Genomic DNA, 25,376 nt, shown 5'->3' on the forward strand with positions numbered 1-25,376 from the left:
GGAGTGAATGCTGTAAAGGAAAACTGTAATGCAGAGTTGGCTGTGGAAGAGTTTTTCGGGGCCTGACTCTAATCCTTGTGTATGTTTCTAGAGGAAGGTGTGCCCCTAATGCTTCCTTTGTGCTGACATTGTTGCTCCTCCAACTCCATGGTGGGTGGGCTTATGCCGCTCATCCATGGGCAGCTCAGCTCTTCAGGAAGCCAGCTGAAGCATGAGGAGGAAGAAGACCCTATTCCTCTTCTCCCATGATTGGCAGCACATTCAGTCACTTTTTCAACATGCTCCGGAGCTTCTTGCAGCCTCTTCTAAGGCGCTGTAACTCTAATTTGGCAAAAGACAACCTGAAGTGGGAGGGGAAAAAAGCCAGATTTAACTTTGAGTGAGTTGAAGCAGGATTGTACAGGCATTGATACTGCCATGATGTCTTGTTTGGCTGGTGTTGATGACAGCACAGAGGAGAAGGAACACTGGGGGATCTTTGCTGATAGTGAAGCTCCATGATCATCTTGCCACATCCTTCCAAACTATACTTGCTAAGTTAAACTGGCAAAATGGTAACATTATGTATGGGGTAATAGTTATGTGGTGGTTTAAGTGTCTCAGCTAGGTCACTGGGATCAGACAAATATCACCACCACTGAAGCACAGCACATCCCAGAAAAATAGGGAAAGGAGGAAAGAGGGAGTACCTCTGAGCAGTAGCTTGTAGTTAAACTGGTTCAGCTGTGTTATAAAGCTTCACTCTAGTGGGAGGAAGAAGTTTGAAAACAAGGTCAATATGTTTAGTTCTTGCTTTAAGAATAATTCTGTCCATTTGCTAGGAGGCCTGTGGCCACAGTTGATGTTGGTTTTTGTTTTATCTGTGTTGCAGCTTTCAGATCTGTCAGAAGTCTAGCAGGTGCTTAAACAGGAATAATAGTGTAGTAGGCCTCTTAATGCACAGTAGTATGCTTGTGTAGTTAAACCTGGGTAGAGCAATATGAGAAATAAGTACTTGGTAATAGTGTGTTATTCAGGCTTAGTTGTGTCATTGCAGAGAGTCCTCTTGTGGTTCTCTGTCTCCATGTTCAAGTACCTTGTTTTGCTTCCTGGTGCTATAACAAAGGCTGCTTGTGCAGACCCCTTCCCTCCTGCCTTCACATACAGGCAAAAACTTGCATTGTAGCTCCGTAGCCAAATGCTGTCTTGAGTTCATGACACTGTCTCTCTCTATAGAGAGAGATTATTATATATTATTTATATATATATATAAAATCCTATTCCATCTATGAATATACAATTGTAGAATTGTTTAGGTTGGAAAAGACCTTTAAGATCGAGTCCAACTGTTAACATAGCCACTGCCAAGTCCACCACTAAACCACGTCCCAAAGTGCCATGTATACACCCCTTTTAAATACCTTCAGGGATGGTGACTCAACCCTGGACAGCCTGTTCCAATGCTTGATAACCCTTTCCATGAAGAAAGCTTTCCTAATATCCAATCTAAGGCTCCCCTGGTGCAACTTGTGGCCATTTCCTCTTGTCCTATTGCTTGTTACTTGGGAGAAGAGACCGACATGCACCTCACAACCTTCTTTCAGGCAGTTGTAGAGAATGATAAGGTCTTCCCTGAGCCTCCTTTTCTCCACACTAAACTGAAGTTGCCTCAGCTGCTCCTCATAAAACTTGCGCTCTAGACCCTTCACCAGTGCATTGCTCTTCTTTGGACATTATCCAGCACCTCAATGTCTTTCTTGTAGTGAGGGACCCAAAACTGAACACAGTATCTGAGGTGCAGCCTCACCAGTGCCGAGTACAGGGGAATGATCACTTTCCTAGTCATGCTGGCCACACTAGTTCTCATACAAGCCAGGATGCTATTGGCTTTCTTGGCCACCTGGGCACACTGCTGGCTCATGTTCAGCCGGCTGTCAACCAACACCCCCCAGGTCCTTCTGTGCCAAGCAGTTTTTTAGCCACTCTTCTCCAAGCCTGTAGTATTGCGTGGGGTTGTTCTGACCCGAGTGCAGGACCTGACACTGAGTCTTGTTGAACCTTGTACAGTTGGCTTCGGCCCATCAATCCAGCCTGTCCAGATCCCTCTGTAAAGTCTTTCTACCCTCAAGCAGGCCAATAGTCCTGCCCAACTTGGTGTTGTGTGCAAACTTACTGAGGGTGCACTCGATCCAGACCATTGATAAAGATATCTTTGTCTCTAAATTGAAGAGACACGGATTTGACAGATGGACCACTTGATGGATAAGGAATTGGCTCAGTGGTCACACCCAGAGTTGCGTTCAACGGCTCGATGTCCAAGAGAAGAGCCATGATGAGTGATGTTCCTGAGGGGACGGTGTTGGGACCAGCACTGTTTAACATATTTGTTGGCAACATGGACAGTTGGATTGAGTGCACCCTCAGCAAGTTTGCCGATGACACCAAGCTGTGTGGTGTAGTTGACACGCTGGAGGGAAGGGATGTGCCATCCAGAGGGACCTGGACAAGCTGGAGAGGCGGGCCCGTGCAAACCTCATGAAGATCAACAAGGCCAAGTGCAAGGTCCTGCCCATGGGTCAGGCCAATCCCAAGCACAAATCCAGGCTGGGCAATGAGTGGATTGAGAGCAGCCCTGCAGAGAAGGACTTGGGGGTAGTAGTGGATGGAAAACTGACTGAGCCAGCAATGTGCACTCACAGCCCAGAAAGCCAACCATGTCTTGGGCTGCATCAAGAGCAGTGTGGCCAGCAGGTTGAAGGAGGGGATTCTTCCCCTCTACTGTGCTCTTGTGAGCCCCTACTTGCTGTACTGTGTCCAGCTCTGGTGCCCCCAACATAAGAAGGACATGGACCTGTTTGTTGGTCCAGAGAGGGGCCACAAAGATGCTCAGGGGGCTGGAGCACCTCCCCTGTGAGGACAGGCTGAGAGAGTTGGGGTTGTTCAGCCTGGAGAAGAGAAAGCTCCAGGGAGACCTTAAAGTGGCCTTCCAGTACTTAAAGGGGGCTAGAGGAAAGATGGGGGGGGACTCTTTATCAGGGGATGTAGGGATAGGACAAGGGGTAAATGGTTTTAAACTGAAAGAGGGTGGTTTCAGATTAGGCATAAGGAAGAAATTCTTTACTGTGAGGGTGGTGAGACACTGGCACAGGTTGCCCAGAGAACTTGTGGCTGCCCCCTCCCTGGGAGTGTTCAAGGCCAGGTTGGACGGGGCTTTGAGCAACCTGTGGAAGGTGTCCCTGCCTGTGGCAGTGGGGTTGGGACTAGATGATCTTTAAGGTCCCTTTCAACGCAAGTCTATGATTCTATGATATTAAACAGAACTGGTCCCAGTACTGAGCCCTGGGTAACCCCACTTGTGACCGGCTGTCAGCTGGATTTAACTCTGTTCACCATCACTCTTTGGGCTCAGCCATCCAGCCAGTTTTTAACCCAGTGAAGAGTATGACTGTCCAAGCCATGAGCAGCCAGTTTCTCAAAGAGAATGCTGTGGGAAATGGTGTCAAAGGCTTTACTATAGTCTAGGTAAACAACATCCACAGCCTTTTCCTCTTCCACTAAATGGGTCATCTCGTTATAGAAGGAGATCAGGTTAGTCAAGCAGGACCTGCCTTTCATAAACCCTGATCACCTGGCTGTCCTGTACATGCTGTGTGATGGCACTCAAAATGAACCCTTCCATAAACTTCTCTGGCACCAAGGTCACACTGACAGGCCTGTAGTTCCTCTGATCCTCCTTCCAATCCATCTTGTAGGTAGGTGTCACATTTGCTGACCTCCAGTCAACTGGGACCTCCCCAGTTGTCCAGGACTGCTGATAAATGATGAAAAGTGTCTCGGTGAGCACACAAAGATAGAGGAAAACACTACTTGTGCTCCCAATCTCTTAACCAGTTGTCCCAAGGCCATTATGTATATATTTTTTTATATATAAAAGTACCATCTATATAAAAAGTGTACTTTTTATATTATTTAATATTAATATATTGTAAAATGGTCAGATGACTGTATAAAGTTACTGCTGTGAGATACTGAAACTTATTTAGTAGTTATCTATGCCTTCTTATGTGGAATTGTCTTTATACTGTTACGTTAATGTGGTATGATTTTAAGTGGGCTAATACTAATCTTTGTGAAGCAGGGGTGGTGTTACCCCTTTCATGAATTCAGGGATTGACTGTTGCACTTTTTGAACTCCTCCAATCTTTCTTTCAGTTGTATTTAATGCACTGACCAGTGTAGTGTACCCATAGCAAATTTCATTTTTTCTTTTGTGGATAAAGGTACCTACTTTTGGAAATGTTTTAACACAAGATATATATAAAATGTAAGGAATATACAGGGAACTCATCCTTTCTACCTTTCTGTTGCCAAAAGAAGCAGGATAATCTTACATTTGATTTCTCCTGTTCAAGCTGAGATTTCTTGTCTGTTACTCCATAGCAGAACAACACTTCACAAACACCCATGTGAGATGGTTCAGCTCACTAAGATGAAAACGAACTGGGGAAGGGGTAAGTGTGTAAATTCAGAAGTAGAAGCAGGAAGACAGTTTTCAGAAGTAATGATCTGCTAGTTTATCGCAATGGCCTGTGGAACCATAGCCTTCAAGGGATGTCTTCAGTGCTTACTGCATCTTGTTAGTGTTGTGGTTTTTACAGCAGACACTAAGTATGTTACAAATTTCTGAGCTGGAATTACTTAACTCCCCCTAATAGGATAATTCTTTAAGTAGCTGCTGAGGAAAGGTTGAAGTGAGAGAATAAAGAGCACTTAAGTTTTTTCAGCTGCTTTTAAAAGTTATGTGTTACTATCTCAGCTGAGAGACTCGGCAATCTGTCTACTGTAGAAAGCTTTTTGGTTTTGCTAGAATACTCTCCTGGCCGTAATAAAGTGGAAAGAGGGAAGTGTAGTCTTGGCCTTTAAAGAAAAAAGTTTTGTGGCTTAATTTGATACAGGTTAGCAAGAATTCGTCATGTGGTATACTGGGCAGTAGTAACTCAGTAGGCTGGATTTTGTCTTAGGAAATACTTTTTTTCCTCTACTGAGAGAAGTCTAGGTTACAGTTACTTCTGTAGGTTAATTATGATTGTGTTAAGGAACTAAGTTTGAGGAAAGTTTTGCAGATAACCTCTTAGATGATATAGGATAGTTGAACTAAAACTCCTGACACCATTATGCATCCTGCTGCTTTTTTCTTTCCTGACCTATGTACACCAGCACCTGACTGCTTAGAAGGAATTTTGGTTTCACTACTTTGGGATTGCAGGATTATCTATTTAATATATGTAGGTGCAAAAGTGCATGTAGATAACTTGGCTATTAGACTTTCACATACAGGATCTGAAAGTGCCTTTCAATAGTGCTCTGCCAGCATATTTTATATACATTCTTGGTGGTGGTGTACATTCCTTGGTGTAGTGTTTTTCTGCAGTTTACTGCATTAGGCAGAGGTAGAAAAAAATGCATTAAACAAGTGCATCTGTATAGTTAAGTGTTTTTGATTGCTTTGGGCTAATTTCAGTGCAAAATAATATGTAATATTCAATATGTGATACAAAATTGGTGAAAGGATTGCTTTCCTTTATGATTTTGAACTGTATGTGTCATACATGGTCTGTGATAATGAAGATTGCTGATCACACCACCTGTCTGAGAGCACTGAACTACCATAAGCACAAGTTAGTGTTCAAAAATACCGACTTTACTGCTTCATCTTACCTCTAATTTGGTGCATGTTCTGTAACACACCTTCATTTAGAACATACAAAGTTAGTGTTTAAATTTTGGCTTCCATGTTAAATATTAGCCTTAATTTGACTATTGTAACTTGTTTTTCATAATGGTTAGTCCGAGGGTGCTGAAGGAGCTGGCTGGGGTGCTCGCCAAGCTGCTTTCCATCATTTACCAGCAGTCCTGGCTGACCGGGGAGGTCCTGACAGATTGGAAATTGGCCAATGTGACGCCCATCTATAAGAAGGGTCGGAGGGATGATCTGGGAAATTACAGGCCTGTCAGCTTGATGTCGGTGCCTGGGAAACTGATGGAGCAGCTCATCCTGAGTACCATCACACAGCACATGTGGGACAACCAGATGATCAGGCCCAGTCAGCAGGGGTTTATGAAAGGCAGGTCCTGCTTGACAAACCTGATCTCCTTCTACGACAGGGCGACCTGATTATTGGATGAGGGAAAGGCTGTGGATGTTGTCTACCCTGACTCTAATAAGGCCTTTGACACCATTTCCCACAGCATTCTCCTGGCAAAACTGGCTGCTCGAGGCTTGGATGATCACACGCTTTGCTGGGTAAAAAACTGGCTGGATGGCCGGGCCCAAAGAGTTGTGGTGAACGGAGTTAAATCCGGTTGGCAGCCGCTCACGAGTGGTGTCCCCCAGGGCTCGGTTTTGGGGCCACTCCTGTTTAACATCTTTATTGATGATCTAGACAAGGGGATCGAGTGCACCCTCAGTAAGTTTGCAGATGACACCAAGTTGCGTGGGAGTGTTGATCTGCTCGAGGGTAGGGAGGCTCTGCAGAGAGACCTGGACAGGCTGGAGCGATGGGCTGAGGCCAACTGGAGGAGTTTCATTAAGGCCAAATGCCGGGTGCTGCACTTGGGCCACAACAACCCCCAGCAGCGCTACAGGCTTGGGGAGGAGTGGCTGGAGAGCTGCCAGTCAGAGAGGGACCTGGGGGTGTTGATTGACAGCTGGCTGAACAGGAGCCAGCAGTGTGCCCAGGTGGCCAAGAAGGCCAATGGCATCCTGGCTTGTATCAGAAATAGCGTGGCCAGCAGGGACAGGGAAGGGATCTTACCCCTGTATTCGGCACTGGTGAGGCTGCACCTCGATGACTGTGTTTAGTTTTGGGCCCCTCACTACAAAAAGGACATTGAATGACTCGAGCGTGTCCAGAGAAGGGCAACGAAGCTGGTGCAGGGTCTGGAGCACATGTCGTACGAGGAGCGGCTGAGGGAACTGGGGGCGTTTAGTCTGGAGAAGAGGAGGCTGAGGGGAGACCTCATCGCCCTCTACAGCTACCTGAAAGGAGGCTGCAGAGAGCTGGGGATGAGTCTCTTTAACCAAGTAATGAGCGACAGGACAAGAGGGAATGGCCTCAAGTTGTGCCAGGGAAGGTTTAGACTAGATATTAGGAAGTATTTCTTTCCAGAAGGGGTTGTTAGGTGTTGGAATGGGCTGCCCAGGGAGGTGGTGGAGTCCCCATCCCTGGAGGTGTTTAAGAGTAGGGTTGACATAGTGCTGAGGGATATGGTGTAGTTGGGAACTGTTAATGTTGGGTTGATGGTTGGACTGATGATCTTCAAGGTCTTTTCCAACCTAGACAATTCTGTGATTCTGTTTCTCTGGTGATGGTAGGTTTTCAATTGTAACTTTTTGATTTTTTCTTCTAAATGTGCCATTCCACAAATAGTTCTTCTCAGTGTAAAATGATGTGGTTTACTGTTGCTCCACAGAGTCTAACAGAGCATTGCAATTACTGGTGTGGAAATTGCTTTACCTTAGTGTCACAATACCACAGTGCTTTCAGGATGTCAGGCTACTACTTTTGTGAATTTTTTGTGAATTATGAATAGAACATGAACCGAAGTCTTATTTTTAAGATGGCATATTAGAGAAAGTCTTACCATACTGAGCCATACCCTGTCAAAAGTCTCAGTGTATAGTGTTTCACAGCTGAATAGATCCTGATGATGCTGCATGTCTCATTTGCATGCCTTGCAAGGTTTCTCCCACTTACACCATGTGTAGGTTTTTCCTTATGTAATTCAATCACCTGCATTATCCTAGGTGTCAGCATCGTGTGCAATATGATGCCTTGCAAGATTCTGCAGTTTTATCACTTGGTGCTTATTCTTTATCACAGTCCTGCCTCAAGTCTGTCTTCATCCTTTCTCTCCTTTTTCCATTTACTCTGCCACTTCCTTCTCTTATTTCCTGTTCATCAAGGCTTTTGCCTCTGCGCATTGCTATAGTCTGTTTCAAATGGAGTACTACCTTCCCCTCCTCCATTGTCTACCTCTTGTTCCTCCTGGTCAAAGTTGCATTCTTGAGACTCTTGCTTCTTATTGGCACTAAAGCCCTTGATGGTTGTTACATGTGTGAAAATTGGTAAGAAAATCTTTCTCTCCCTGTGGTAGCTGTCTGAACTGTTGCTTTTCTTACTTTGATCTGACTGTCCCTTGGCTGTTAATTGCTCAGCAAGTCTACTTCAGTTTACCTCTTCAGTGCCCAGGATTGGACTCAATAGCAGTACAAGGACATCATCTGCTTTGTAATTGTCTTTTTAGTGAGCCCATCGTTTTATTCTCTGTAATGGCATTATGTCCCTGGTATCCAGCTGCAAACCTGCCTGAAAGGGGCATGCTGGGGGGGGGCTGATGAGGTAACAAATGTGATGTCACTGTGCCATTTCAGGAAAAAACAACTCTAGAGAATTACTCTAATATCTTCTTAGTGGAGCTTCTTTGTGTTTCGGTAATTTCACTTCATCAGGAGCATGCTTCTTAGGAACTTGACTTCTTTTAACCATTTAACTAGGATGAAGCAATCAATGAAGCAACCATATTTCTGTTTTGTTTTTTTGAAGCAGCATCTTGTAAATTTTAAAGTGTGAAAGTTTTTAAGTTAAGAATTGATACCATTAGGTACATGCTACAATAAAATATTCTTTCAATCTGACTACTATGCATGTTAGAGAACTACAGTATGCAGTATATACACTAATTTGCAAACTCTATAAGTTTCAGCAAATGCTTTTTCTCCAGTAACTTATATATTTACTTGATGCCAATTTGCTTGTATACTGGCCCATCAAGCTTTCAGAATTTAATTTTGCATTCATTCACACAGGAGTGTAGGATTAAACATTCATGTTAGTGAGTTGACATAATCATCAATTTACTTGGTATATTCATTGCTGAAATACTAGTGACTGTTTGGAATTGTGTTCTTGTTTTATCTATGCTTCTGACCCAGCCTGATTTCTAGGATTTTTATACTACGGTTGACTGATCCCTATCCTTTTCTTGGAGATGTTTGTTAACAAATTGATCAGTAGGATCAACAGTTTCCCTTGTGCTTCCAGCTTGCTCTAAGTTTTGCATAACTCAATGCAGAAAAAAGCACATGACCCTTTTCTTTTTTTGCCTTGTTTACATTAAATTGTTTTTTCTGATTATCCTGTTATAATACTATGAGTTTTAGTGCTATGGAGGAAGGCAGAAAAATCTTGTCTCCTGTGCAGTTTGAAAAAAAAGTCATACTTGTTCAAAATGTATAGTGCAAAATGCATTGATTTGAAATGTCTAGTAAGTTGAATCAGGTTGAATTTACCTACATATAATGCTAAGGTTTTTTTAGGCATTGTCTCTGACACATCAACTGTGTGATGTAAAAATAGCTGTTGTTTCTACAACCAAAACTTATTTTTTGGCAGCAATTTTAACTCCCAAGGTTTCTTAGTTCTGGCTGTATTTTGAATGGACTTCTCTACCATGCCACCACATAAAGAAAACATGCTATTTCTTCTTACAGACGCCTCCACCTCAATAAGAAAGCCACAGACAAACAGCCATACAGCAAGCTTCCTGGTGTTTCGCTTCTAAAGCCGCTAAAAGGTGTGGATCCTAACCTGATCAACAACTTAGAAACCTTCTTTGAACTGGATTACCCAAAAGTATGTATACTATTTATAGAGTTTTTTTTTCTAATTCCTCCCATGCCTCCAAAAGTCTATCAGGATCTTGAGCTAGAACTATGCAACTTGGTTATGTATTGGATTCTTCTTCCTTCCACAGCGAATGCATAATTTCACATGTTGCAAACCAAACTTACTCCTTTCTGAGAAGTTGTCTATAAAGGAACATGATCAGTACTTGGGGACAAAACATACTCTACATCTCAGTAAGATTTGTTTAATCATTATTCCTGTATTGCGGTGTTCATAGCAGTATAAAACTCTTCAATCTATAAAAGATCATTTGAGAGGCCAGACGCCCTCCCCAGTTACTACTTTTCTGTAACATACCCTTTAAAATAAAACACAACTGATAACCTGAAACTTCGGTTCTTGCTGATGGCTAACGAAGAATTGCGCAGTGACGAGGTAGGTGGTGCACCTCACCAGTTGTTAGTAGGTAGGATAGTCTCCCAGCCACTTATAGGTGCTGGGAAACAAATAGTTAATAAAAGCTTACATTTGCTGTTGAACACTGTTTGACTTTGTAATATAAGTGATAAATGTGTCAGATGCTGTCCTTGCTCTAAGGAGCTTACAACTTAAAGAAGAAATCTGCTAATGCTTGCTGCATCACTTGCTACTTGGTGTATGCTCCTGTGGATGGAAGGACTACATTTTCTACTGCATATTTCCTGAATTCTAAAACTTGTAACTTTAATAAAAAACTCTTTTCTCAATTCTCAAAACTGCTTCTGACACTGCTGCTTCAGTTGTAAAAGGTCAGAGGTATGTGTAAGCTGTATAGTGAGTTTCCTTTATGTATTCTGAGAGCTTTAAATTTAGGAGTAAGTAGGCAGGATAAAACAAAAAAACCTTCACCATTTGGAACTTATTAGAAGTTGGATAGTTTTTCTGTAATGAAGCTTGGGGCCTTCTGAAAAGCTTCAGGCATGAATGTTTAAGTCTTTTTGATGCAACAAAAGTGCAGTAAAGATTAAGTGTGGCCAAGATAAGTTTAAAGCATACTTCTGAGGCGTGCTGTGTATCCCAATATTGCAAATGGTGCAGAGAAGCTGCAGCAATATCTTTAGCTATTTTATGACTATTATAAGCATCAAAGCATTATGCAGCTGAAGCATTTAACTACAAATATAATTCATTTGAGAATTCAGAAAAAGTTATGCTGAATCTTGTTTTATGAGAGATAGTCTTGAGCCTTTTGATAACTGATACATATGGGTAGCAATCTTAAAATATTGCTACTCCACAGAAATCTGATTTTTGGATAACAATAGTGACAATCATATTTTTCCCAAGGAGAGTGAAGATGGAGGAATGCTTCAGTTTTCTGGGGCACAGATTATACAGTACAAGCAATATCCCTAAACTGTTTGAAAACACTTTTGTACAATAACTACAGAAATACTTCATTTAGGAGATTGACATTACACCACAAAAACCAGAACAACAGTATTGTCTAGTATTCAAAGTTCAGCTGTCCTGGGAAAAATTATTAGGAAAGAATAATCTTAAACTTGTTTCAGTGAAGTTCAACCTGCATTGGTACTGATTCTCTGATACTCTTCTGTGATACCCTATGTGTACAATATTTTTTTAATTAAAGTAATTTAAAGTTTGTGATAACACATGTGTGAAATTCTGTGATACCCCATGTGTCTTGCATAGAAGCCAGTTATACAACTTCTAAACTGCAGGTCTTACATATAATATTTTTATCAGTGAACAGTTCTTACTGTGCAGATTGTAATTTTGGCAGAAATATTTTCTATTCATGTTATGGCCAAATGAACCTAATCGTAATGTTTATGTATATAAGTATATTTGTATTTCTTCTCCTTTAGTCATATATTTTGGAGTTCTTTACTTTGTTACTGTATACAAAGGCCATTTACTGTGAATTTTTCTGTTTTCAGATATTGGAATTTCAAAGTTTTTTATTATTTCTGGTTGAATTTCTTGGAGAATATGGATATAGAAGTGTCATTGCAACTGTGGATTGAAGATCAGTCATTTAATTACTAGTAAAAATAGGTGTTCCTTTACATGTCTAGTTGGATGAAAAATAAAGAACAAATTTCTTCAGTTAGTAATTTCTGTGGCGGTCAGGCTGTCAGGGTTGTGGTGAAAGGACCCGTGTGCTTAATGAGGCAGGTCTTTTACCCTTTAAATTTCATTTTCTGTGTTGGTAAAGTGATAGGAATCAAATAGTACTTGCTCTTTAGGCAAACTGGCTTTGAATTTTCTTTCTGAGAGGGAAAGATGTGTTTGTCTGATAGTTTGTAGTGCCAGACCAAGTCTTAACAACTCCCATTTAGTGGTTAATGATTTTAAGTTTCCACAATATTCTGTTAGAGTTGTTAGGTTTTTTGAGCTTAACAATACCATTTTTTTTTCTTGAATGTATTTATTTCACTTTATGTCTTCTGCTGATGAAATAATTATTACTGAACAAGAACATCAGAGGTTGTCACCATTGAGCCCACAGGCAGCTTTCAAACTTCAGATTATTTTTTGCTTAAGTAGCTTACTGAAAATAAAGTGCAATGAGGTGATAGAATAGTATAAGGGAGAATAAGAACTATTGTGATCACTAGTTGGGGCTCTTTTAATTACTACTGCTATATCAAATGAGGTCCAAGAAAATTGTTTTTAATGATATTTGAATTTTTAAATCTTGGACTGTGAAAGTGGCTTCTAGGTATCTTGATCAGAAATTTGCATTTTCTGAATTTTATTCTTTGAATTAGAGCTCTAATAACTTGTAATAGTTCAGTAATTTTAACAGAAACAGAGGAAGGTTATATCAAGTAAGGAGTATTCAAGGAACTTGCTGTTAATGCAGAAACAGAAATACCTTCATCAAAGCTTTCAAAGCTGTCTCAGTGTTGAGTGATTCTTAAAATGCTGTCTGTAGCTCATGTGTAACAAGCATGTAGCTTGATTGCTGAAACAGCTACAGTTTTCCCTTACCTCCGGTTGATTTTTAAACATTATTCTAATAATGAGGAAAATACATACACATCATATATGCATATACATGTTCCTGAGCTTAACTTTATTATACAATTAAATGTACATATAGTGGTCTCTGGCTTGTCTTCCAACTCTGTTCTGCATATGCGTCTAGAAAGTAAAGGAAAAGAAAGTGTAGTTCAGAGGTACGTGGTCAAGTGTATCATAACATCATTCCTGCAATATTGTGCGGTAATTTCATTGCATATGAGACTGGATTTAAGATTCATATGTGAACAAGAATGGAAGTGAAAATAAAAATTTTACTGTGTATACCAGGACATCTTGCTTCATGCCTCATAGAAACCCTTCTGATAACAGGAACACTAATGTTCCTCAGTACAAGTGTTTATTTGGAACAGGTTCTTTTTTCACAAGTACTTGGTTGTGTATCAATAGTCTTATTTAGCTGTAAAACAACCCCTTTGGTTTTATTTTTAATTCTATAACAGTTGTCTTTTTTTCCGGTTTGGTACACTATCAAGCTTTATTCCCTAGACTGTATTGATCTTAAGTGTGTGTGTACATCTTTGTTTTTACTAGTATGAAGTACTACTCTGTGTACAAGATCATGATGATCCAGCTATTGACGTGTGCAAAAAGCTCCTTGGCAAATACCCGAATGTTGATGCTAGACTGTTCATAGGTAAGCAGTGCAACTCGAAGATGGGACTTACTTGAAAAATGTTTTTAGGTCTTTAGCTCCATTTACAGTATTCTAAAATAAATAGTCATTTTGTTCAGCCCATGTTGGTTCTGTAGATTAATCATCAGTTTGGGGTAAAGTAAGTTTGTAGTCACAATCTGTGACATCAGTCCAGAAAAACTCCAGGAAGAATGACTTATGCAACCCCAGCAACTTTTTCCTTCTAAATCTGAAACAGTAGTTTAAATCCCGTCTTTGTACTGAACTAAATGTGCAGGAAGTGACTTGGAGTTGTGGCTGTATTTGATCTTGAGGTCCTGCAATAATCCTTTTTTGACAGTTTATATTGTAGGTCTCTTTCTTCACTTTACATTTGAATTAGAGGAGGGAAAGGATAGTAGAACTAGGTAGTACAGTGTCACTTTTCTCTGACATGAAACAAACTGGACCGTGTCTGTCAACTGGAAACAAAAGTGGTCTCACTTTATTCTGTTCCTTTTTAATTTTTCTTTTAAAATTACTGTAGAGCATAATGGTCATAATCCGTAGTCTTAAGAAAGAGGTAGAGAATATTTACCTTACAGAATGTAGTAATAAACCTTGTAGTTTTACTGCCCTTTTAATTACATTAACCTTGTTACCCTGCCACTTTGAGAAAGCATGAGAATATTTTTTCCTTTTTAATTCTCTGCATAATTGTAGTAAGATCTAAAATATAGAAGTGAAGGAATACTTAAAATTGAAATCCTTTTCATAGAATTGGACTTTTATGGTTAAATTTTTACTGTTCTTCAGTTAGTATATCTAAATATTTTGGGTATTGAGTCTGAATTCTAAAAAAACCCATACATTGTTTGTGTATTATGTTTGTATTTTTTAGGTGGCAAGAAGGTTGGCATCAACCCCAAGATTAACAATTTAATGCCTGGCTATGAAGTTGCCAAATATGATCTCATATGGATTTGTGACAGTGGAATCAGAGGTAGGTGTGTGTTGTAATGTGCTGACTGTTATATTGCTCTTATTCCCTGTAGACCAGCAGTTGCTGGAGGTGATTTTTACTGAGAATACAATTAGAAAGGAGAGTTAAAAGTCTGGAAAAAATATGTTCATGGTATAAAAATGCTTAATCTCTAATTAAAGGTGAAAATGCCTTTTAAAAAAATACTGTTCAAACTGTTTCCATTGTATGTGTTGTTGATCATAATAATGATGCTAATCTCTGTTGTTTTTCTGAAACTTTGTTCTTCCAGAATACTGTGCATCAAAGTATATGTGCTCTTGATGTTGGTAATAGAATGAGAATTAGTGTCTCTATAAAGTAGTCTGCTCATGACAGAATTGCTTAATGAACGTCTTTTTTTCGTTTGTCACTTAGTAACACCAGACACGCTGACGGATATGGCCAATCAAATGACTGAAAAAGTAGGCTTGGTCCATGGGCTTCCTTATGTTGCAGACAGACAGGGTTTTGCTGCTACCCTTGAACAGGTGAGTGCAATGTTGGTGTTTTTTTTCCCTTTTTGCTGACTAAAAGTTGTATAAAGCCTCTTGCACATTTTGAGTGAAGAAATGTTTGTTTTCAGCTGCAGTCACACTTCAAACTATCTAGGATAACTTCTGAATGCTCCAAAATTGTACCGTGGTGCTCTGAACATTGATTCAATATTTAAGTTTACAATACAAACAATAAAGATTACAGGATGGAAATGATGGATTTGGTTAAAAGAATTATTAAAACTGAAGAACTCTTTGTAGTGCTTAATCAGAAAAGGCCATTAATCCTATTTTGATGACTGAAAAGGAACACAGAAATGGCCATGACAAGTCAGAGGAAACAAAGTCCAGCTCACACAGTATCTTATTTCCAGTAGGGTTTATAACCAGAGCCTTTGAGGAGAGTAGAACACAAGTGAGGCTTATGTTCCATTTTCCTGTAATACTGTCTCAACTTTCTGCAATTTTCAGCTGAGAAACTTCCTGAGCAGGAAGTAGACTTGTAGATTTACTAATCCTCAATATATTAGTATTTTAGTAAGAACAGATTTCTTTCATGAACGTTTCCATTCTTTCTTTGAGTCCATATAGATTTTTGAACATCTGTAACTGTCTTTACCAGGAAGTTCCATAGTTCTACTGTTACAGGAACCACCACCTTGTTCACGCTGACTCTTGTTCTTCTGTAGTGCTATTTCATGTCATACTTGTTTTGGAAGAGAAAGTGAACAGTTGATTCCTATCCACCATCTCCATATCACTCATTCTGTCCTATTCTCCCCTCTTCTTTCTCAGTAAGTTCTCTTTTGTAGAGTGAAAAGGTTGAGTTTTCTTGTTTGTTCCTTGTGCTTCAAGACGTGTAATTTAATCAACTATATTTTATTCTAAGCTGGCATGTATAAGGTGTTTTGACCCCAAGGCTAACTGATGTGTGTTGAAGGCAGAAATGTGAGAGATAAGTGCAGTGAAATTCAGTACTCCATTGCATGGAGAGAAGGTGGCTTGTGTAATTTTTGTGACAAAGTCTGAATTTTCTCCTACAAGCGAAGAGCAAGGAGCTATAGCACAAAGCTTGTAGTACTGCTATGTGCTAATGTAGCAAGAATTACAACTCCTGCTTCTACATTCCTGGAAGAGTGTTTTTTGCTTCTAGATCCAGTATACTACAAGATGAGCATGCCTGTTCCTGAATGAGTTACTGTGTCAGTAAGACCAGTGTGAAGGCCATCTGTAGGAAGAATAGTAGTGACAAGCACTTGTACTCATTTGCACTGTCTCTTTATAGGACACTCCTAGTTTTAAGTTATTGAATCTTACAAAAAGGCTTGCTCACAATCTGAATTTTTTCTTCATTTTTTCTGTTTGCAAGTACGTTAGGTAAACAAAATTTCCCTGCTTCTGTACAACCATATTGTAAGTTTCTAAGAACGTGTATGGAGAAATGCAGTTAATCTTTATAAGAGGAAGGAGAAAGCATGTATGTCAGCTATCACCAAATAATATATTAATCCTAGTGATTAGTAAGTTACTAAATGGATTTTTAATATATGTATCTGTTGAGAACCACCTCAATAAATTAGAAATGAAATATGGTAGTTTAATATATGGATTTAAAACCCACTTACAGATTTGTAAAAACACAGCCAATATCACAAACAGATTTCTCAGATTTGGTGGTAGACTAGATTTCTCAAGTTAGTGGTAAAGATCTTTCCAAACACAGCATATTTGGATTTGGCCCATAATTGACCATGTCTAGCACATTTTTCCTTCTCCAAACATTTTTTGAGAAAAAGTTGTCAGTGGGTAGTACTTGAATAAAACACATACGGAGTTTAAAAACCTTACCTTGTTTTGGCAGGTTTATTTTGGAACTTCCCATCCAAGGTCATATATTTCAGCCAATTTAACTGGCTTTAAGTGTGTAACAGGAATGTCCTGCTTGATGAGGAAGGATGTCTTGGACCAAGCTGGAGGACTGATAGCTTTTGCACAGTATATTGCTGAAGATTACTTTATGGCCAAAGCTATAGCTGACCGGTAAGATGACTCTGAAGTAAGCTTATTGTTTTAAGCGCAGTTTAAATCTTTTTTAAAGACATGGTGCATACTGTAAGTATAAGTGTTCAAGTCAGCTTCACATGTATACAGCAAACATGCTTATGACATGATCTTGTCCTATCAGTGTAGTCTTTTAGAAATAAGCCGTATCATTGTCAATTCCTTTAAAAAAAAGTTTGTGAGACCTTGGTTTAAGTATTATTCAAGTGGTATTTGCTATTTTCCAATGGAGAGACTTGATAAAATACACTTAACTTCTTTGTTTATACCCATTGCAATAATATGGTACATAGGCCAAAAACTTTTCAACCTAATGAAATTCCTGGGTGTGTGTTCTCTTAATTGTTTTTTACATTTCTTATTTGCATGTTATTTTTTATAATAATAAATTAATTTTTCAGGGGCTGGAAACTTGCGATGGCCACACAGGTTGCAATGCAAAACTCTGGTTCATATTCTATTTCTCAGTTTCAGTCCAGAATGATCAGGTAAAATTTTAGTCTTTACTCCCTCCCACCCACCCGTGTCACCTGCTTCTGATGTGGATAACATGATAATGAGAGGGAATATGTTTTCTGAGCTAATTTGATCTAATGTCCAGAAGCTCCAGTGCATAGCTTGATGCATGCTTCTTTTTAGTGTTAGGAGAGAAGCACTGACTTTCCACAGAAGTATGACTGATACAAGTAAAAAAAACACCCAAAAAATCCCTTAGTACTTTTTAAATGCTATGTGCAGTATCTTTGAAAGGTAGAATTCTTGCAATATTTATTTGCAGGTGTAAATTAAATGAGATTAAACTAACATAGTCAGAAAAAACTATGATGGCTCATCATTTGATGAGGTGGAGGAGGAGGAGGACATAGAATAATGCATAGTCAGAACTGATTTGTTTTTCTTTTCTAGGTGGGCCAAACTGCGAATTAATATGTTGCCTGCCACAATAATTTGTGAGCCAATCTCAGAGTGCTTTGTTGCCAGTCTAGTTATTGGATGGGCAGCTCATCATGTGTTTAGATGGGATATAATGGTATTTTTCATGTGTCACTGCTTGGCGTGGTTTATATTTGACTACATTCAACTAAAAGGTGTTCAGGTATGTAGCTTCATTTTCTCTGGAGGTTATTAAAGTTAGCGGTGCCATCTGCTTCAGCAAAAAGCGAAACCTAATTGTAACAACAAAATAATTCTCTTGACATCAAGGAAATAACAGGTCAAATCCTGTTACTTCTCAGTTTTCCAGCTTCAGTTATAATAGCACTAAAAGGAGTAAGTGTGCTTGGTTGTAATTTTGTTGTCTATGCACACCTGCCTAGGCTCCAAAAATTTGCATATCTGTCCCCTTAATCTTCTCATTTTCAGTCTGCTCTACCTAGGAATATCCAGAAATTGGAAGCTTTTTTAACAGTATAAGAACAGCAGTTTTATGGGATTTTATAGTTTTTTCTTTTATCTTAGTTGTCACTTTGTCTTGTATTTATTGAGGTGTATATATGTAGTCTTAAGTACACTTTTCACTTTATTTTGGTAGTAATGGACTTACAGGACAGCAGTAGCCTACCTCTAAAAATAAAATCTTCCCATCGCTACAAGTGAGGCCTCATTTAAAAACTTTTAATATAGAAAGATGTCACAAATCAGAACAGCATTTTTTCTTCTACTGCTGTAGGAACTATTTGGACTAGTTTCTGCTGTGATCATATTCCATCCAAATCTCATCCATAATTACTTGTGTATTTAAACTTACCAAATAGTTCTCATCATACTGAAAAATATTCTTTTGGTAATCTTAACATATTGGAAATAAAGTTAGGACTCCAGAAGGTCAGTTTAACAACCACCTTTCTGATTACTCTTCTCACCATACACAGCATGTAAAAGAGCTTTGTGCCTACTCTTCCTCTTCTGAAGCCTCTTCGGCTTTCAGCTCTGCCATGTACCTGGAAATTCTCAAAGCAGAAAATAGAGAGGCTCTAAGCTTTTTTCACACTTTTCCTATGCAATAGGCCAAAGGCTTATTTATTTGAATTTCACTCCACTGGGAATGTGCAGGAGTATTCTGCATAGATGCTGCTGTTCTGGGGTCTGTGGCAAAAACTCAGTGGACAGTTTTACAAAGCTTCAAAAAGTGTAAAGTGAAATTGTCATGCTTTTCCTTGCCTTTTGCTCTACATACAAGTCTCTTTTCAAATCTTTTGGGTCATTTTGCCAAGCAACTTTTGTTTAACATAGGTAATCATATCTTGAACAGTAAAATGTTCTTGGCTTATAAAAAAATACACTATTGATATTTAAATATGTATAATAAGCTTTAGAAAAGATGTATCTGTGACATAAATGTTTTAAATAACTTTAAAATTCATTTTGAATAATCAGTATGTTTAAATACTTGTTTTTTATATTCCTAGGGTGGTGCTCTGTGTTTTTCAAAACTTGATTATGCAGTAGCTTGGTTCATCAGAGAATCCATGACAATTTATATTTTCCTATCTGCTTTGTGGGACCCCACTATTAGCTGGAGGACAGGACGCTACAGATTACGTTGTGGAGGCACTGCAGAAGAAATTCTTGATGTATAGCCACAGCTTTGTAACTGTGAATGTCAAAAAGAGAAGGGGGGGAGAAAAGTATTATAAATTGTTTATATAAATACTTTTAAGAAAATCTACCTTCAGTAGTTTTACTACTTGTATGTTTTGGTATCTGTTCTTTAATTTATTTTTGCATGGCACTTGCATCTGTGTAAATACATCTGTAGTCTTGGCCAAATGGTACCTTGTTCCTATGTACAACTAGAAATGGAGAGAATTGGTCCTGACATCTACTTTCTTATAGGAATGCTCTGCAGTAAACTCTTTAAAAAAGAAAAAAGTATCCTCCTGGATAGGAACAGCTTCTTACTCCATGGTGTGCTAGCCTAGTAAATCCAGGGTTCACATAAGCTATTTTCCAGCTGAATTGTACAAGGCTGTACCTAGTAAAATCTCAGATGTACAGCTGATTTCTGTTTTATTCCACTAAATTGAGCTAGTAACAGGACCATGGGAAAGAAGCTCTTTAAATGCTTTATGCCTACCTCTTGCAGTTGCTGCAGAACAAAATGAATGGAAAAGGTAAAAACGCTTTGCAAAAACAAACTAAAGTAAAGCTGGAGTCTTGTGTTTATGTGTATATATGAAATACTTTAGTCATTGCAATGAACCAAAAGTGGACTGAGTTTGATAGAATGAGTTAGAAGAAATTACTGGTAAGGCATGTATTGTGGGCATCTTTTGGCCAACTCTGATCTGGTTCTGTCTTGAACCTTGTTAAGCACTGTGCTTTAACTAGCCAAGCTGCTCCCCTTCAATGTTTCCATCCTTTTTTAAGGGGCGTTTGTTTTTCCCTGTGAGTGAATGCTTTAATTGGGGGGAGGGGAGTAAGGGGTGGGGGTGGGGGACAACACAGTAGGGGGTAGAAAGGAGCAGAAATACATTTCAGAAGCATTTCACACATGAGCTATTTTCTTACACAATGTCTTACGAATGTAATTTCATGATGCAGGTATTTAATATCTTTTTAAAGTGAACATACATACCTATACTAGTCATAATTAAGTATTCAATTGCAGTAGATATTGTGAATATATTAAAGGGCCGTGTGAGTTTGCTGTTACTGATTAAAATTCTAATCTTAATTTAAATATCAAACTAAGTCTACTCTTGGCTTTTTGCCTTCTATTGTTAGTCTAGCCTTTAAATTGGACTTTTGTATTCCAGTGGTATGACTAAAAGGACTAGATTATAATGCATGCCATGTTTTTCCTCTCTGCTTCCTGTATCTTGGTTTCCAACCTCATTGTAAGACTTCCTAATTTGTGGTGAACTGGACTTGTTTTCTCTGAACACTTTTTAATCAAAAAAACCACAGCAAAGATAGAGAAGAATGTTGCATAAGCCTTTTGTTTTCATAATTGTATTTATGCTGCTTTTCTTTTCTTCATATGGAATAGCATATTGTCACCACAAATGTGCGCTGCTAATTACAAGGCTAACGCCAACAAAGCAGCTTTAAAAGTTGGATGATAACGTGTAGCATATTAGCAATAATGACATGTATTTATAAAAATGGACACTTTTACCTTACTGAGCCAATCCCTTACCTGTCATATGCTACACAAGTGTAATGTGTCTGTATTTGTCATAAAACATACTCTGGGCCAAAATGCTTCATCCACCTTAATATCTCTTTTGCCTTATAATACCATGGAATTCTTTTAATGGCATTTCTGTATGAACAAAGGCTTTTGATGCATGCTTCATTCTTTTCATGTGAATCAGGAAGAAGCACTTTTCCTGAGGAAAGCTGCACACTGAAAGCTAGTCTAGTTGTGACCCACAAAAACATCCTTGTTTAATATTGTTTTTTACATAGTTGAATTTTGACAGTGTTTGTATCTTTGTTTCATGAAGTTTGATGCCATTTATTGCACTGCTAAAGTGAAGCTTAGCTTGCAACTTAGCTTTATGCTGATTTCTATGCAGGCAATTGAACAGAACCAAAAAAGGCTGAACAGACTTAATTTAAAAAAAACTAGGTGGGGATAATTGTTTAACAGGTGCTTTTGTATTAGTAGAGCCATCTTTGGTCATGAAAAATAAAGCTTCACTTAAGCAAATAGTTTCATTTGGGTATTGTTCGGATGATTATGAAATGGTGGAAACCAACACTGTCAAATGTTGTAGAAGATGCTGCAACAAAACTTCTAAAAGTTAAAAATGGCTGATGTAAAATTGTGTTGATCTACAGATGTGTAGAATATACCATGTTTATTTAAAATCGTTGTCTTGGTTTTTTTTCTTTTATTTAAAAATAAATTTTAATACAATCTGTTTGGAATACAGGGGTGCTTTCCCTCTGTTCAATGATGCTGTAACATGACAGCTTTATTTATGGCAGTTTTCTTAAATTTTATTTCTAATTAATCTTCACAGCACTAAATAGATGTGCCTTTCTTTTGAGGTGTTTTACACCTTGACCCTCTGTTTTGGTTTTTATATTTTGCTGAAATTAACTCACATGTGCCTAAATCTGATTTTGAGTTATCCTTAGTTTTTTAGAATAACTTCAGTGTATAAAAACCTCACAGCTGAGAAGATAGTTCTGTATCGTAGCTAGTCATAGATTCAGATTTTAGAGATGGATATATTTGCCACAAAACATGTTGAAATTGACGAGTGGTGTTGGTACTTTGCTTTGAGGTACTCTACCAGAAAAGCACTTTGTGCTTGCTCTGTCATCTGACTTGCCTTTTTCTTCTCTTCCCTAACACTTAAGATTTTCATGAAACACTTAAGAGGCATGATAGAAACAAACACCACTGGAATCACTGGGAAGCTAGTTACAGAAACTTAAATATTCCTGAGTATTTTGTGCTAGATACATTTGTGCCCCACAACAATTAAGTGCTGCATATCTGGGCAGATGAGAACTGACCCCAGGACAGTCAACTCCACCCTCATGTTGGCTTTGGAGAAGACACATGTAATTCCTACCTTAGTGTTGTAGAACTGCACTGTAACTCAAATCGGTGATCTGGGATGTGCTTTTAACAAAACCACCACCTCACAACTATATGCAACCCCAAAACAGAACCAAACCTCACTGGCTTTGTGTATCCTGTAGATCCTGAGCATTTGGAGTTGGACTGCTTTAAAGGTTGTTACCTCTTCTGCATTACACAAATTTCCTTTGCCTGCTATCAGACAATTGAGAATAAGTGATAATTATTATGGTTAAATTTTCCACATTCTGCTTTCACCGCTTATTTGTCTGGTCCTTAGAGTTTGAACCTTTCAGTAGGGAAGCAAAGTTTAATGAAGCACTTCAGGCCAGTTTAGCCACTGCCATGTTTGTGTTAAGGAGTCTGGTTACCTGTTTCATGTAGAAAGTTGCTGTTGACCGTATTGCAAATCTTTGAACGTGTTTGTTTTTGTGGCAGTTTCTACTGACAGCTGGCTCTGTTTGCAGTTAAAAGTCCTGCATGCAGATCAGTGTCCAGTTCTCCCTTCAAATCCATCTTGTTTAACTACAAGCAAACCAGCCAGTCTTGTGGATCCTAAGGCTTTGTCAGTGTTCAGCTATAACCTTGCAAGGTTGTGTCCAGTGTGTTTCCTTTTCAAAAGCAGTTTTAGGTTAGTGTTTTGTAAATGTTCTTCTAACTATGCCGAAGCCCTGTGGTCTGTATATGGAAAGAAGCATGTCTAACTAGCCTTTTCAGTGGAAGATGTTTGTGATGCTTGTCTTCACACTTTGTTTAGGTTAGAATAACTAATCAGCTTATTCCTGTAAAATACGAGACTGTAAAAAAAAAAGACAAGCAGTATTTCTGATACTCTCCAACGCAGCTTTTGGAATGCTTTATTTCTTGGATTCTCATCAGATCAAGACTGGGCTGCTGTCTGTGTGGTTCATGCTTCTGGAGAGAATATACTTCCTCTTCTCAATCTTAATCAGCTCTAACTATTTTTGCCTAAATGTTGGTGTGTCAGTAGATTGTCAGTTAAGTGGTGCAAACCAGACAGCTTGCAGTGCAAGTTGGTGGATTGCTGCTTGTTTGTCTCATCCCTCCACACATCCCCCCAACTTTTTCCCTGTTGCTGACAGGAAGGAAGGGCCTTAGCCAAACCCTTGTGCCAGCTGGAATTAATGGCCATCTTACATGTGGCCAACTTGTGGGTGAATGGGAGAGGTCAGGCTCATGTGCCTGTGTAGGAAGCCAGTAAGCTCACTAGGAGCATGAAACAGGAGCTGTCAAACGAAATCTCTTCACTGAGCTTTGACATGAAGTGCGTTATTGTTCTTGACTTGGGCTTTGCGTCCTCTGGGCCTGTGTTAAACAGATCTGCTCACAGGGTTGCAGTGAGCCCAAATGAATCTAAAGCTCTGCTGGTCTTCCTCCCTGCCCCCCCTGCCCCCAGCCCTTTACTGTATGATGAGTAGCTCTTCCTCTTTTAAGGCTTGACTGTTCCCTGAAGAGTGTATTTTTACGTATTCAATGGTAACTTATTTTTGGTGGCCTTGCTCTGATACTAAAATATTGGGGGAGGTGCTGAGACAACAGAAGACCTGTACAGTATACATGTAAAAGCAGTAACACTTTCCAAAGTGACCCCCTAACCCTGCGGAAATGAAAAAATATGGAGAAGCTATGAAGCCTTTGGGGGATTATGTCAGTATATATAACTAAGTTTATTATTCTACTTGAAGATACATAAAAATTCATATGTGCATACATTTTTATGTATGAACTTTTATATATAATTACATATGTACTAACACCAAAATAAAACCTTGCAAGAAGCCTTGAATTTGACAAACCTCTTCTTTTCTGTAGATGGACCAGACAGGTAAAACAATGTTTTTCTAATATAAAAAGCCAGAAGCTCAAAGTTAAATAAATCATGAGCCACTGGGGCTAGTATCCAGTTTCATTTAATCTCTCAGTAAGCAGACGGAGGAAGGCTCAAAAGTTTTTCTTCTGGACTCTACTTACAAGCTTGAATAATGTTTTATTCCCCTAGCCTTTTGGTTCATCTCAAGTAACTCCCCACTGAGGGAGAACTCAGAGACACTGCTTCCTTAGCTGGCAGCCCCCCAAAACCTGAGCAAGGCAAGGCACATAATTTTGTCACTTGCCTCTTTTTCTGTTCAGTGTCACTGGCTTCTGCTCTTCCCTCTTGGGACAACTGCTTTGTCCCTGAAGGTCTTTATAAAAAGAGTTTTCTCCTAGGACAGAAACATGGGGGAATGAGAAAGAATAGAAGGAGGGAAAGAACTCAGGTGAATGTAGTGCTAAATTTTTCTGTGACTTAAGGCTCCAGGGTGAAGGAAATCTGGGTGCTTTTGCAATATGTTGAGTAATAACAGTGGTGAAACCTTAGAAATGTTTTTAAGGGTTCTTGCTTAGATAGAAGCTGAAACCTCTGAGACGTTCCTGAAGGCTAGCTCTCTAGAATAAGCCTGTTTCCCTTAAATTATATGATGCTTTCAGTAAGATCTGTTTAAGGGTTGTTTTGTGGCTGGCAAAGGAGGAAAGCAAGCCAGCAGGGGTTGCTGCCCACCCTGCAGCTGAGTAGCAAGACATGAGAACTTGTAGCTGTTGTCTCCTGGTTACAGACCACTCAAAGACCTTCTTGGTTTGGCTCCCTGTGTCTTTATTCAGTCAGATGCAAACTCCTGCAGATGACTTGTCACTGTTGGCTGAGCAGGGAAGGAGCTACAGCTGGAGCAGACGTATCTGGACCTTGCCCAAGTTTGGGAGTGTCTGCAGCCGTGGCCTTTATTTGAGACAATGATATTTACTCTTAAAATTGCTGCTGGTGGATGTCCCTACTGTGAAGAGTCCCTGCTGATGCTGTTGAACCTGAGAAGTCTATTTGCGTATCAAAGATAAAGATAAAGAGACAGCTATCAGAGCGGGA

At 39.2% G+C, this 25,376-nt stretch overlaps 1 protein-coding gene across 1 annotated transcript in view; it reads left to right on the forward strand.

The window, feature by feature from the left end:
• Positions 1–21,732, forward strand: part of UGCG (UDP-glucose ceramide glucosyltransferase) — a 39,253-nt gene extending 17,521 nt beyond the window's left edge. Inside the window, exons 2-9 of the mRNA XM_074812705.1 lie at positions 9,533–9,674; positions 13,254–13,356; positions 14,237–14,338; positions 14,735–14,847; positions 16,715–16,893; positions 17,316–17,402; positions 17,821–18,010; positions 19,323–21,732. Coding sequence (XP_074668806.1) covers positions 9,533–9,674; positions 13,254–13,356; positions 14,237–14,338; positions 14,735–14,847; positions 16,715–16,893; positions 17,316–17,402; positions 17,821–18,010; positions 19,323–19,493 — 1,087 coding nt within the window. The 3' untranslated portion in view covers positions 19,494–21,732. The remainder of the gene's footprint in view (positions 1–9,532; positions 9,675–13,253; positions 13,357–14,236; positions 14,339–14,734; positions 14,848–16,714; positions 16,894–17,315; positions 17,403–17,820; positions 18,011–19,322) is intronic.
• The last annotated feature ends 3,644 nt before the right edge of the window (positions 21,733–25,376 follow it).

This window comes from Strix aluco, chromosome Z (assembly GCF_031877795.1).
Source record: "Strix aluco isolate bStrAlu1 chromosome Z, bStrAlu1.hap1, whole genome shotgun sequence".
Lineage (NCBI taxonomy): Eukaryota > Metazoa > Chordata > Aves > Strigiformes > Strigidae > Strix > Strix aluco.